Source organism: Condylura cristata, unplaced genomic scaffold (genome assembly GCF_000260355.1).
Source record: "Condylura cristata isolate star-nosed mole 26May11 unplaced genomic scaffold, ConCri1.0 scaffold00011, whole genome shotgun sequence".
NCBI classification, from domain to species: Eukaryota; Metazoa; Chordata; class Mammalia; order Eulipotyphla; family Talpidae; genus Condylura; species Condylura cristata.
Genome location: NW_004567112.1, coordinates 52,846,388 through 52,861,430, shown reverse-complemented (window position 1 = coordinate 52,861,430; position 15,043 = coordinate 52,846,388). Strand labels below are relative to the sequence as shown.

Here is a 15,043-nt window from a genome sequence, read left to right as displayed (position 1 = left end):
TTTAGTTTTCAGAAAAATCTAGATTGACTCTTTTAAAAACCAACAGGGTATTTATATCTAAAGGGCAATGGATTTTGCCACTCCAGATAAAACAATGGAGAGCTTGATGGGTTAGCATTTTATAATTTATTGTACACTGTATTTCTTGTCAAAATGTTTCTGTTTGAGGCACATATTGGAAACTCCTAAGACACAACTTTTTTAGTAGTTGGAATATCATTAATAATAATGTGTATACTGAATGCTTCATGAGACTTTCAAAATAAAAATTTTCTCTGAGTATTGTATTAACCCTCAGTGCATGGAAAAGAGTTTGAATAGTTCATCAGAGTAGATAGAATGTTTATATATTTTTGGAAACACTATAGGAAATAAAGAATAAAAAACAATTGGATGTTTCTTTTGGCAGGGACCTTATGTAGCAGCTTTTGCTTCATCAAACCTAGGAGATGTGTCCCCCAATATTCTTGGTCCACATTGTGTCGACACAGGAGAATCTTGTGATAACGCCAATAGCTCTTGTCCCCTTGGTGGGGTAGGTAACTATAACATTAAATCTTTTCTTTTTTGTATATCATAGCTACTTTAATTATTGATCTTTAATTTACAAATATGTTCTTCATCAAGTGTACATTGATCTTTTGCAACCTACTCTTTCCAAAAGTACCTACTAAATTTTTCAGGTAAAACTGTTCTTCCATTTGATTGACATAGATTTTTTTCAGTTAGTGACACAACTTAATAAATGTCAGGTATTGCATACTATCCCCAAACTTGGACTTTCTGAAACATTTTGTCTTGGCATTTTTTCACAAATTAGTACCAAAAGCAGTTTGAGACATTTCTCTTGATTGAAAAAAAAGAAAAAAGACTCCTCCAGCCATGGAATCTAAGTTCTCATTAGTCTGGTTAGGTCAAATTATGTTTCAAACATATCCCTGAACCAAAATCGTTGCTGCAGGGGTGGGTATGTATAGGCTGATATAACCTGGATTTTCTGACCAGTCTAGCAAGACCTAAGGAATATCATGGTTTCCTTTGGTTGATTTGGAACTAAGAGATGAGTTATTGCTTGAGAAAGATGACTTTCTAAACCAAAGTGGAAATCACTTAAGAAAGAAGAGAGGGAAATGGGTAAGAATTGCCCTGTCTTCTGCTTTAATGTGGTCCTTCGAAAATAATTTAAAAATTATAGAGTATATTATAGAGTATGCTGCCTTACAAATAAATGTATGTGTAAGTTTATATGACTAGGATCTTACTGTAATGCTGTTCTATTTACTGCTTCTTTGTTACTAGTAAATATACTTATAGCATCATTGGTCCTGTGATTTTTCAATTGTAAGTATTATCATTTGCTAGCCAGTCTCCTGCCATCAACTATTTCCTTCCCTTTCCTCCATTTTCTTTCACACCATTTCTTCTTTTATTTTTTCCGTCCTTCATATAAATATGCTAGGGTCACTATGCTGAGGCATATTTCATATGTGGATGGGTGTCACTTTAAATTCTTAAAAGAGCTCTTGCTGTCAAAGAAAAAGCAACTCTGACTTCTTCTACTCACTGTCCAGTGCCTTCTCAGTCATGTTCTACAGTGCATGAGCAACACTTAATGTTGCTCACCAACATCACTTTTGTTAATGTTTCAATCTTGGCCAAGATGATTGCAGTGCAGACCTCTCTCTTTGTAGCTTAAATTTGCATTGAATTGTTTAAGAAATCGAACACATTTTAATGTAGAATGAACTTTTACAGTTCCATGTTTGTGAATTACCTATTTTATTTGTATTTTCATAGTGTATAATTAAGAGCCATTTTTGCTTTTATTCCCCTGATCAACTTTATTGAGATATCATTGACATGTAACATTAAATAAGCTTAATGTGTTTAATGTACTGATTTTGATATACACACAGGATATTTTTTCCTGCTCATAAGAGATTACTGAAGTCATTATGAAATCAAAGTTTTTTTTTAAAGATTTATTTATTTATGCATCCAAGAACTGGGGTACAGACCAGAGGTGGAGGGAGGGGTGAGAGGATTCATCAGAGACAGAGTGGAGAGCAGAACAGGCAGATTGACTGAAATACATTGCTGAGGAGAGCAGTGGGTGAGATAGGAAAGGTCTGCCATGCCATGTGGATCACCTATCTGGCTGGGGATTGAACTTGTGGTGCAGTGACTGCAGATAGCTTTATAGTGCTGCACTCCAATCCTTTGTGCCAGCAGGGAGGGCCCAAATCAAAGTTTATTTTAAATTGATTCTCTAGAGCTCCTAATATAGTAAATTCTTATTTTGTCATAAATTCACACACACACACACACACACACACACACACACACACACACACACACTTCTGATAGACCAGTTCTCCTACAACCTTAAACTGTTTAAGCTGTCAGATATATTAGACCTTCCTATAAAACATTTAGATTTTTCTTCCACATTCTTAGACCCAGTTTCTTTTATTTTTTTAAGCATTTCAACTCATATTAAAAAAAATCTTTGTTGTTCCACTTACAATATTTACATAATTGATAATCAAATTTTTATGATTTAAGTAAAGTAGAGGTCCAGATTTATTTACTGATTTCCCCCCCCACCCTCAAGAAAGTAATTTGTTCCAATATTGTTTTAATTGATTTTCAGTTTAAGATGATTGAAAGGAAGAATCATAAACAGAACAAGCCAGGTAGAAAGATAAAGCAAATGTAGAAAGTGACAAATGGAGAGGCATGTTTTTAAATCTTAGATCAGATATTAGCTATCTGGATCATCTCTGATAAATCTAATTCACGTTAGCCTTTATGTTCTCATTTTCTTCAGTTTTATTATTGAAACGAAAGGAGAATAGAAAGTTTTTAAAGATACTTACTGGTCTAATTCCATAAGTGCCTTTTGGTCTTCATAACTTGCAAATTGAAAGAGTACCTGAAAAGAAATGCTAAAATGTGGCTTAAAACTGCTTGCTTAGATTCACCTGTAGGTGTCCGTTCTTTACAATGACCACTATTTCACTAAGAAGATATTTTGTATCATTTTGACTTAGCCCAACATGTGCATGGCCATGGGACCTGGACAAGACATGCTGGACAGCACACAGATCATAGGACAGATCTTATTTCAGAAAGCCAAGGTAATAGTGGGCCCGGCTTCTTTCATCTTCATTTGAAATTGTTTTTAAAAATCTCCTGATGGTGCTCATGACAAATGAAACAATTTAAGGCAGGCAGCAAGCTCACAAGCTGTGCTGAGGAAATGTTGATTCATGTGTGTTGGAAGGCTGCTTTCAGAAGTGCTCTGCTTTTGTCTGACTTCTGACAGGAATTATGTGTTAGCCCAAGTAATCAGGAAAACATTCTGTATCTACCTGAGTACTTCTGGCAGTGGGATTCTTGACTGTAAGGCTCTCAATTTATGTGGTCTCAGATTGTACCCCACTGGTCCAAATATTCAGTAGTTTCTGAGATCGCTGCCTGCGAATTCACCTGACCTTTTCCTAACTTTTTGTTGGGGAATCGGTACCCAGTGAGACCAGTGTGACATGTTCTACCCTACATCCATATTTTCCAAATGTTGTCTTCCATTTGCCCCCATGTTCCATGTCAGAGGCTCTGGAGACAGGTTTCTGACTGAAAAAACAAAAACAAAAACAAAACAAAGGATGGCCTGTCGGTGAGGAATCGCAGATAGACATAGTTTTAATATCTTACTTTTTATCATTTATTTATACCTCTGTTTTGTGTATGTGCATGTCTATATATGTGCACATAAATATTTCAAAAATATAAAAAACAGTTTGGGAGCAATTACAGAGTAATAGAAGCACACTTCAACACTGGACACCACCCTTTTTCTGCAGTTTCTTTCAATGACTGTGGGTTTATTGTCAGTGGGCTGTTCTAAATGAACAGATTCTATTTAGGGTGAGCATACATGACACTATTTGGTGTCAGAAATTCTGTCAGCATTATTAGCCTGGGAGTCAGAGAGATTTGCCCCACACTGGGAACCCTTCTCAGGAAGGCACAACCTCCCGACCACTTACTTGAGTGCTGCCATGTGGTTGTTAAAACTAGGGTGCCAATAGAGTGCAAATGATGTAGGTATCAGGCAAAGGGATTTGCGTTGAAATGGGATTAGTTTATTTCATGATGCAGATCAAAAAAAGAAACAAACACTTTAAAACATGTTTAGACTCATTTTTCTTGTAGAATTGAAAAAAGCAACTAACCATATTGGTAAAAAAAAGCACACCAGACAGAGGAGGGAGGAACACAAGGGATTATGGTGTTGGTTCATGGATGATGTGGCAGCAGGAGAACTGTGGGGTCTACACCTGAAAGGTAAAACCAGTTACTGTACAAACATGTACAGTGATGTAAAAGGAGCAGTGAGGACCCCAAAAATGGCTTCAGAAAATTTTCAGAAGCCTCCTATTGAAAAAGACACCTAATAGTAGGTTGTAGCTAGGTTAGCTGAGGTGGACTGAGTGGGACTGAAGTCTTTCAAGGCATCCCTGGCACTAGTCCTGAGAGAGAAAACTCCATGAGAAGTCCCAAGGACGCCCTCTCACCGGGCATGGATAATAATTTGGCTTACCTACTCCTAAACTTAGGTTTGCTTGGCTGTCTTTCAAATGAGATTGGCTCTCTTGTGTCATAACCTGTATGCCTGAAATTTTATATTTGTGGGGACTAGACATGGGCCAAGCATCTCAGGAGATTCAAGATTATGCCAAATACCTGGGTCTGGGAGGAGAAAAAGGGGAGCTGTGGGGGGAACTAGTAGTGGGGAAGGAGAGAGATGAGTAGTAGCTGTTAGTAAGCAGGCAACAAGCAAACTATGGTTGAGAGCTACTTTGACAACTGATACTACTGGACAGATTAATGGTATTCATTTTGGCTTTTTTGTTTATAACACTAAGCATGAATGAATTTTCTAGGACTTATATGCCTTCGCAACCCAGGAAGTGACTGGACCCCTGGCTTCAGCTCATCAGTGGGTGAATATGACAGATGTCACTGTCATTCTCAATTCCACACACACAGTAAGTGTCACTGATGATGCCATGAGGGTAAAGCTCTGGGGATAGCTCATGATTTACTAGAAGTTAAACTTCTGTTTCTTTTTGTTTTTATTTTCAAATTCTTATTCTGTAGGCAAAAACATGTAAACCAGCGTTGGGCTACAGTTTTGCAGCTGGCACTATTGACGGAGTTGGAGGCCTCAATTTTACACAAGGTGAGGTGAAGTTTGATAAAATCTGTGCTTCCAGGTTCTGAAGACTCTGAGTTCTGTTCTCTCTTAGGGTTTAATGGTCGCCAATACATTTGCTATTTTAATTTTTTAGCTCAGGAGAGTGTAGGGTTTTCAGGTTTATGACAGATTTCCCTAGAATAGGTGTCTTTTTAAAATTTTTTATTTATTAAAATAATATAATAGTTTATTTTTGTATCATTTAATTTTTCCATCTCAGTTGTTATATCTTTGGGCTTCCTATCACCAAATCACCCATGTGCCATCACCATAGTCCAGTGCATTTCTCTCCCCCCACTGTTTTTGATCCCATTCCCCACTCCACCCCCCCATAAAATGTCTCTGGTCTATAGCTGTTCATTATTATTATTTTCTTGCCTGGTCCATTATATTCCTGCTATGAGTGAAACCATCCAATATTTTTCCTTTTCTTTCTGGCTTCTTTCACTAAGCATGATCTTTTCCAGCTCCATCCATGTTGCATGTGTTTTTTTTTTGGTTGCTGAGTAATATTCCATTGTGTATATATACCACATCTTTCTAATCCAGTCATCCACTTTTGGGCATTTGGGCTGTTTCTATATCTGTCCAATTGTAAATAAGACAGCAATAAACATGGGGTGCAGGTATCTTTTCGAATCAGTGTTTTTGTGTCTTTTGGGTAGATACCTAGAAGTGGGATTGCTGGGTCGTAGGGAAGCTCCATGTTTAGCAGTTTGAGGAACCTCCAAACAGTTTTCCATAGTGGTTGTACTAGGTTGCATTCTCTCCTGCAGTGCAGGAGAGTTCCTTTTTCTCCACATCCTCGCCAACATTTGTTGTTGCTAGTTGTTTGAAGATGTGCCATTCTCATTCTCATTGGGGTGAGGTGGTATCTCATTGTGGCTTTAATTTGCATCTCCCTTATTACAAGTGATGTTGAACATTTTTTCATATGCTTGTTGGTCATCTGCATTTCCTCTTTGGAGAAGTGTCTTTTTAGCTCTTCTGCCCATTTTTTGAAGGGGTTGTTTATTTTTGTTGAGATTCACCAGTTCTTTGTATATCTTTGTGATCAATCCTTTATTGCTATTTTTGTGTAAGAAAATTTTTTCCCAATCAGTGGGGTATCTGTCTTTTGTAATGTCTCTTTTGCTGTACAGAAGCTCTTTAATTTGATGCAGTCCCATCTATTTATCCTCGCCTTCACTATCACTGCATTGGGTGCTCTATCTTTAAAGAAGTCTCTGAAGTGTATGTCGTGTAGTGTTTGACCCATTTTTGCTTCCAGGTATTTTATGGTTTTTGTTTTTATGTATAGGTCTTTAATCCACTTCGAGTTGATTTTTGTGTATGGTGAGAGATAGTGATCTAGTTTCATTTTTTTGCATGTAGCTTCCCAGTTTACCCAGCACCATTTGCTGAACAAACTTTCTTTGTTCCATTGTATCTTCTTTGCTCTCCTTTGTCAAAGATTAGCTGTCCATAAACCTGTGGGTTTGTATCTGTTTTCTATCCGAAGCCACTGGTCTGTATGTCTGTTCTTGTTCCAGTATCAGGCAGTTTTGATTATTATGGCTTTGTAGTATAGCTTGAAGTTTAGGATTGTAATGCCTCCATTCTCTTTCTTCCTAGTCATGAGAGTTTTGGCTATTTGAGGTCTTTTCTTGTTCCATATGAATCTCATCAATATTTTTTCTATTTATATGAAGAAACTTTTATTGGGATGGCATTAAATCTGTATATCACTTTAGGTAGGATGGCCATTTTGGTGATGTTAATTCTCCCGATCCATGAGTGGGGGATCCATTTCATGGTGACTTCATGAATTTCTTTTAACAGTGTTTTGTAATTTTCTTTGTTTCTTTTTTACCTCTTTTGTTAGGTTGATTCCCAGGTATTTGATTCTTTTTGTTTTAATTGAAAAGGGGATTTTTTTTTTCTACTTCTTTTGATTGGTTGTGTATAGGATGGCCTCTGACTTTTGTGTGTTGATTTTATATCCTGCTACCTTGCTAAACTGGTTGATGGTTTGGATTAGTGGAGTTTTTAGGGTTTTCCATGTAAATTTGCAAATAAGGATAGTTTACTTCTTTCCCTATTTGGGTTGCTTCAATGTCTTTTTCCTGTCTTATTGCTCTGGCTAGAACTTTCAGTGTTAGAATAGGTGTCTTTTAAACTTAGTTTCCCACTGATTGACGTAGAGATAGAAATAGACCTTTGTATTTCAATTTGGGGCTGGACAGTTTTTAAAAATGACTTAGAGATTTTGCTTATTTTAAGTTAAATGTTTTTATTGTTGTGACATTCAACTATTAAGTAGATTTTAGGTGTATAGTCTTATATACTAACATCTGTATAGACAGTGTATTTACCACCTAAGTCTAGTTACCATCCTCCATGCACTGAGTCCTTTTACCACATTCTTTCCCTTCCCCTTCTGGTAACCACTGTTGTTTTCTTAAGAGTTTGTTCTTGCTTTTATTTATACTTGTTCATTTATTTTGTTTCTTTATCTTCCACATATGAATGAAATCAAAGTGTCTTTCACTGTGTATAAGTGAAATTAGACAGTATCTTTCTTTTGACCTGTAACTTACTTCACTGAGCATAATTCCCTTTATGTCCATTCATGTTGTTAACTGTGTGCAACATTTTTTAAAATAGATTTTTAAAATCTTTTTTAAAATAGCCGAATAATTTTCCATTGCATAAATAGAATCATTTGTTCCTTAACCATGAGGATACATTTTAAGGAATATGTCATTAGATGTTTTCATCATTATGTGAACATCACTGGGTATACCTACACATACATATGTGGTCTAGCCTCCTGCACACCTGGCTATTTAATATAGTCTGTTAGAATTATTGTCATGTATTTGGTCTGTCCTTTGCCAAAATGTAGTTAAGGGATATATGGCCACATTTTCTTTATATAATCATCTGCCAGGGATGGATGATTTTCAATTGTGCTGGAGCTGTAAGGGGGGTTAGAGAAGGTTTATACCTTCAATAGTGTGAGTCAGCTCTTCACTTGGTTATCTGTATCTTTTCCTTGATTCATTTACTAAGCAAAATTTCCTCAGGTCTTTAGGATTCTAAAGCTGTAGTCCCAGGTCTCCTTCCTGTTTCTATTTCCACAAGTTTATCACTTATTATCATGGGTTGTGTACCCATGGGTTCTTATTATCATGGGTATATCATGGGTTCTTATTATCACTGTAATAGGCTTTATAAAGCAGACAAAGTAGAAAAAATGGAATATCATCCACAGGCATATTTGCATATTTTGGAAACCATTAATTAAAAAATAATGAATACAGATGCAATTTGCTAAATTCAGTTCCATCTTTCCTGGTAATATTTAATTTAGTCATAAAAATCATTCATTTACTGTGTACAATCCAGTGGTTTTTAATTTACTCACATATGATCAATCACCATGTTATCTTTTTTTATATATGCATATTTTGGAACCATTAATTTAAAAAAGTGAATACAGATACAGTATTCTAAATTCTGTGTTATCTTTCCTGGTAATATTTGATTTAGACAGATCTGAAGTTTTATACGCCAAATAATTCCCTTATATGTACAATTAAGTGATATTTAGTATATTCACATATATGATCAATCATCATCAGTCAATTTTATAACATTTTCATCACCTTAACAAAAAATCCTGTATACTCTGGTTATCACAATCTTCCATCTTTCCCATACCTAAGCAACTGTTAATTTTCTTGTTTTGGATATTTCCTATAAGTGGAGTCATAAAGTGTGTGACATTTGGCATTCCTTCTTTTCAGCTAGATCATGTTTTCAGAGTCCGTCTATGTTACAGCCTGTATCAGTACTTCATTCCTTTTTTAGTGTTAAGTAATACTTCTTGAACGGTTACAACAGATTTTGTTATGCATTCCTCGGTTGATGAATATTGGGTTGTTTCACTTTTTGAATATTATGAATAACGCTGCTATAAATATTCAGGTACATGCCTTTGTATGGGTATATAATTTCATTTTCCTCTTGGGTATATGCCTAGAAGTAGAATCATAGATTATTTGGTAATTGTTTGTTTAAACATTTGAAGAACTTCCATACTATTTCCAGACTATTTTACATGCCCACCAGAAATTCTCAGGGTCCTGATTTCTCTATATCTTCATCAATACTTATTATTTGACATTTTGATTCTAGTCATGCAAGGACTTTGAAGTGGAATCTCATTATGATTTTGATTTTGCATTTCCCCAAAGATCAGTGACATCTGGTGTCTTTTCTTTTTCTAATTAGTAATTTGTTTATCTTTCTTGGAGAAATGTCCATTCATATAGTTTTATCATTTTTAATGCATATGTTATCTTTTATATATGCATATTTTAGAACCATTAATAAAAAAAAACAAATACAGTTGCAATTTGCTATATTCATTCTAATAATATTTTTATTATTGAGTTATAAAAGTCCTCTTTGTATTCTATAGTCAAGATCTTTATCAGATGTATGATTTGCAAATATTTTCTCCTGTTATGGTTCTACTTTTTTGACTATGTTATTCAAAGAATAAAAAATTCTTTGAATTAATTGAATAAATTAATTAAAATAAAGTGATCCTTTTCTCTCTTTTTATTCATGCTTTTGATGTCCTTTCTAAGAATCATTTGCCAAATTTGGTATCATGAAAAGTTACAGCTATTTTCATCTAAGAATTTTGTAGTTTTAACTCTTCTATTTATATCTGATCTATTTTGAATTAAGTTTATAGATGGTGTGAAATAAAGATGCAACCTAATTATTTTGCTTGTGCAAGTATGTTGAACTAAATATATTCTTTCATTCTGTTGACCAAACTGAGGATCTGAGTAAGTAAAATCTCCTGTTTTAGACTACCTCTTCTATTATGCAGAATATTTGGAATTATTGAACAACAACTATAATAAAATCTTTGAAACTCCTAAATATATTGTACACTGTCAAGATGATGACATTGTGTTAATACATTGGAATCATATTAATTAGAATATTTCTTATAGGGATGACTGAAGGAATTCCATTTTGGGAAACTATTCGAGATCAAATCCTGGGCAAGCCATCTGAAGAAATCAAAGAATGTCATAAACCAAAGCCAATCCTTCTTCACACTGGTGAGGTAATGCATTTTGATTATAAAGATGAAATTAGTATATTGTTATTTTAAAATTTGTGAGTTATCAAATATTAATATTAAATCTTTATTGACATGGTCATTCTTATGCAGATCACATCAATTTTCTGATATTTAAAATAGAATGGTGTAAGCCTAGTTGTAAGGAACCAGGGGTATGATGATTAAATATATTCACTCAGATTTTTGCATCTATCAGCAGAGAATCTGTCAGAATAGCAGAAAATATGAGCAAGGATGGCATTTATGTATTTGGGATTAATTTATGTTGACGGTTGGGATTTCACACAGAATATCTGTACAGAAACACATTTTAGGTCATATAAAAAGGAATATATTCATGTCTCACTTTTCTTGTAGTTCAGATAATAATTTTTTTAATAATAGTTTATTTTTACATATTTTTGTGCATTTTCCCATCTCAGTTGCAATCCACTTCAGATAACAATTTTATCAACAGCAGTATTCTTTGACCCTTGTTTGGAATATGGGTTTTTACATTCTGAATTTCAAAATGTCATACCCGTGTTCCTGGAGACTTGGGATGTTTACACAGGAAACACTTTTAAATGCAGTTTTTCCTAATGCTTAATCAAAATTCTTTGGAAGAGAGAAAGAGAAGAAATGAATAAAGGGAAAGATTCTGTGCTAATTGTAAGCATATTAAAAGATAGAATCTCTTGGAGAAAACTTAGAAATTAAGGCAAGACTTTGGAACTGAAAAGTTAAGGTGTTATTAGAGTAAAAAGTGAAACCAGTAAGTTAACCTATTCCAAATAATGGAATTCTTTACTCATCCTGTTTAAATTTAGTTTCCACAGTGTTCTAGAAGAATGCTTGGTTATCTTTTACACATTATTACTTCAGTAACATATCCATCACAAACTTAATTGATGAGAAATTAAGTGTAAGTCATAGAAACATTGACAATTAAGATGCACAGGACTAGATAGAATATTTACTGCAAATTTTGATGACAATTGCATTACATCTATATATTACTTTGAGTAAAGTGCCTATTTTAGTGTGGTGTGGTAACATACACCTGAAGAGGTATGATCATACACTTCTAAATCATATACAATTTTGTAAACCAATGTTATCTCAATAAAAATGGCACAATTAACAAGATAAATAAATGATGATTAGAACATGGCAAAGGAATACTTTATATCATAAATTGGTAAGAAAATTTATGATAGTAAGATAAAATACCAAAGTCATCTGGAAACATTGTATTTATTTTTATCCTTCGTTTAATTTTTATTGAATTAACTTGGGTTTTTCACACTGTATATGATTTAAGCCATTGTCTTCAAATGATGTTACCATATTACACTCACCAGGAGGCCACATAGTCCTCCATCACAGTCCTCTGGGTTCCCTACACACTTTCCTTCCTTCTCTTACCCTCCTCTTCAGTACTGGGCTCTTCAAAATCTTAACTCCTTTAATGAGGAGACTCCTGTGAACACTGTCTCTTGCCTGTAGAAAGAATAATATGCCTAACACAGTTTCCATGTTTTGGGTTTCTAGCTGTCATACCCTAATCCCTGGCACCCAGATATTGTTGATGTTCAAATTATTACTATTGGATCCTTGGCCATAACTGCCATTCCTGGGGAACTTACGTAAGTTTTGTTCTCTAAATTTTGTAGCTGAATATGCTTATTGTATGTAAGTTTCTATTGGAATCACTTACTATTATGAGCAGATAATTCTGCATTGACATTTCTGTGCTATTTTTGACAGCAGTTACAAATATTCCTAACTACTTTTGGTGGGGCCTCTGAAGCATAATTTTCTTGATGCCTTTTACTAGTGGATCAATGTCAAACAAAGATGAACACTTGAAAACTTCATCCTGCATTTAAATGATGATGTGAATTATTTTGTCAGCAGAAAGTCTTGAAATGATATTAAAATATAGATACTTGAAGCCATCCATTTTGGTATTAAAAATACAAAAATAACACTTTCCAGGTTTATTGAGATGGAGTCAACACATCACAGTGTTTGACTTAAACATTGTGGAAATGATAACCAAATAAGTATAGTTAACATCCATCATCTTAAATAGACAAAACATTTAAAAAAGAATGGAGGCTGAGGAAAATGGGTGGACAGGGTCAAAAGGTACAAACTTTTAGTTGTAAGATAAATAACGTACAACATGATGGCTATGTTAGCACTTCACTGTGGTATATTGGAAAGTTAATAGAATAAATCAAAGATGTTCTCATCAAAAGGAAGCTTGTTTAAAATATTCTTCTTAGGCAGCCTTTCCTGTCTATTTTATATATTTCCAGTTGCTCAGGCACTGCATTGTAGTCTTTCCTTTTCTTAGTTTTCCCCTCATTGAATCTTTTAGCAAATTTCATACATTCTAACCAGCAATTTATATCTCTTCCCCACTGACTTAAGTCACCACTGTCTTTCTCCTGTATTAGTACAAAAACTTGTTGTCCCACCATCTTGCTTCCTCTTTTACTCTTCTGTAGTCTTTTCTCAATACAACAGGCAGAGCAATTCCTTTAAAACTGACATGAAAGCATGCCACTTCTCAAAACCCTCTAAAGGCTTCTCATCTTATCCAGGTAAATCCTCAAACCTTTACAATATCCTACAAAATCCTATGTTAGCTTCTCTTCAGCAACCCCTCCAGTCTGGTTTCAGACCACTGCGCTGACTTTCTCACCCCTGCTTCAGCTACCTTGGCTGCACTGCAACTATCAGGCCACCAAGCATGTGCCTGGCTTAGAATTGTGAAATTATGTTTCTTTTCCCCTGAAACACTTACCCTCCAGTTATTGCTGTGACCAGCTCTTTTATTCCTTCAGTGTTCTGCTCCAATATCTAACACAAAGGCCAGTCATGGCCTCCACTGTTGCCTACCCATCACTGTCACTGTTACTGGTATCAGCACCAGAACCATCATCACCACCACAACACATCGCCATTCCCATTCGTTCTTCCATACTTTATTATTCTCACAGATTTGTCATTTTTATTTGTTTATTGGCTATCTTCTCTCCCAAGGATGTACACTCCATATGGTTGCATTGTTAGCATTTAGAAGTGGGTCTAGTTAGTAGTAGGTGCTTAGTGTTTTATTGAAAGATTACATAAATGGATGACATGGTAAGTCCTGTGTATACAGGAACAGTATGTTCTCTAATTGCCTCAGTATTCACTAACTTAGAATGGAAAGAATATATTTTTTATTAAATCCATGAAAGAAAAATGACCATAATCTTTTCCCAATGATTTTTATTGACTCTCTTTTCCACCTTCTAGTTGACTTATTTAGTTAAGAATTTGCCTTGAAGATAGAATTGTAGAAGGAAAGCTCTAATGTTGCATGGCTGATGAATTCCTGCATACTTTACTAATTGTATTGATAAGCCAGGATGACTTTTTGGATTTCATTGTACGTCTATGTGTATGCTTTGCATATATTTTGAATAGAAAATACTTCAATAATTCTCTTTTCCTGACTCAGGACCATGTCTGGGCGAAGACTTCGGGAGGCAGTTCAAGCAGTAAGTTAAAAATGAAATATCTGTGTATTCATGTATGTTTTATAAAAAGAATTCCCTAACTCTATAAACTAGTAATTTTTAAATTAGTGATTTCTGAGATTAAATAAATTGTAAACTTATTTACAATAATGGCTAGAGGTGAATATGAAATATAAAAAAGAAACCTAAAAAATGAGAGGCATGGTTAGAATAAAATTATTTTGATATTTATATATTAACATTTAAAAATTGATAGTGGCTTTATGGATCAAATATGAAAAACCTCCAACTACCTTAATTTGTTAAAGTCCTATATAAATAAAACCCAACTAACATGTGTTGAGAATTCTGTATTTAATCTTTATTGTGATTTTCTTTATCATCTAGAAATGTTGTAAATGGTTCCCAAATGATATTATTAACAAATGTCTTAGTACTTGGAGTTGGAAATAACCACAAATCTACTATACTTTTTAGGATATTGATAAAATGTTATATTTTATTAATAAAGATTTGACATCTGAAATGAATCCACTAAGATACTCAGATTCATCAACTTGCCTAGATGTGAAGAACAGAGTTATGACTTTTTACTCACGACTCAGATACTTCTGCTCTCTGAGATGGTTTTGATCACTAGGAAGAACATTAAGCAAGAGATATTCATGATTCTCATCAATAATTGCGTGTTAAGTATAACTGAGATGATGTTCTTTAAGATGAAAGATCATTTTATTGGACTACCTTTCTCTCTCTAGGAATTTGCATCCAATGGGAGGCAGAATATGACTGTTGTTATTTCTGGTCTATGCAATGTTTACACACACTATGTTGCTACCTATGAAGAATATCAGGTAAAGGATACTGCTACCACAATGATCACCACCACTCCCTTCTATCCTTATCCTCCTTTATTATTGAAAATAATATATTTAATATAAGATATTACAGCAAGTAAAGTAAAAAGGTCTCATCATTTAATTGAACTATATCCTGTGTCAATATTCTTCCTTCGTGGTGTATTTGAGAAATGATTTTATTTCAGAGCAGATAAGAGAATGATAAGCCAGCATTTGTATTTGGGAGTTGCAGGTTTATCATTTCTAAGTT

General features: G+C 34.4%; 1 protein-coding gene across 1 annotated transcript in view; it reads left to right on the top strand.

Moving 5' to 3' along the window:
• Nucleotides 1–15,043, top strand: part of ASAH2 (N-acylsphingosine amidohydrolase (non-lysosomal ceramidase) 2) — a 49,896-nt gene that overhangs the window by 22,455 nt on the left and 12,398 nt on the right. The window contains exons 7-14 of the mRNA XM_012723503.1: nt 410–535; nt 3,054–3,140; nt 4,950–5,054; nt 5,167–5,248; nt 10,282–10,397; nt 11,949–12,043; nt 13,915–13,954; nt 14,692–14,787. Of these exons, the coding sequence (XP_012578957.1) occupies nt 410–535; nt 3,054–3,140; nt 4,950–5,054; nt 5,167–5,248; nt 10,282–10,397; nt 11,949–12,043; nt 13,915–13,954; nt 14,692–14,787 (747 nt within the window). The remainder of the gene's footprint in view (nt 1–409; nt 536–3,053; nt 3,141–4,949; nt 5,055–5,166; nt 5,249–10,281; nt 10,398–11,948; nt 12,044–13,914; nt 13,955–14,691; nt 14,788–15,043) is intronic.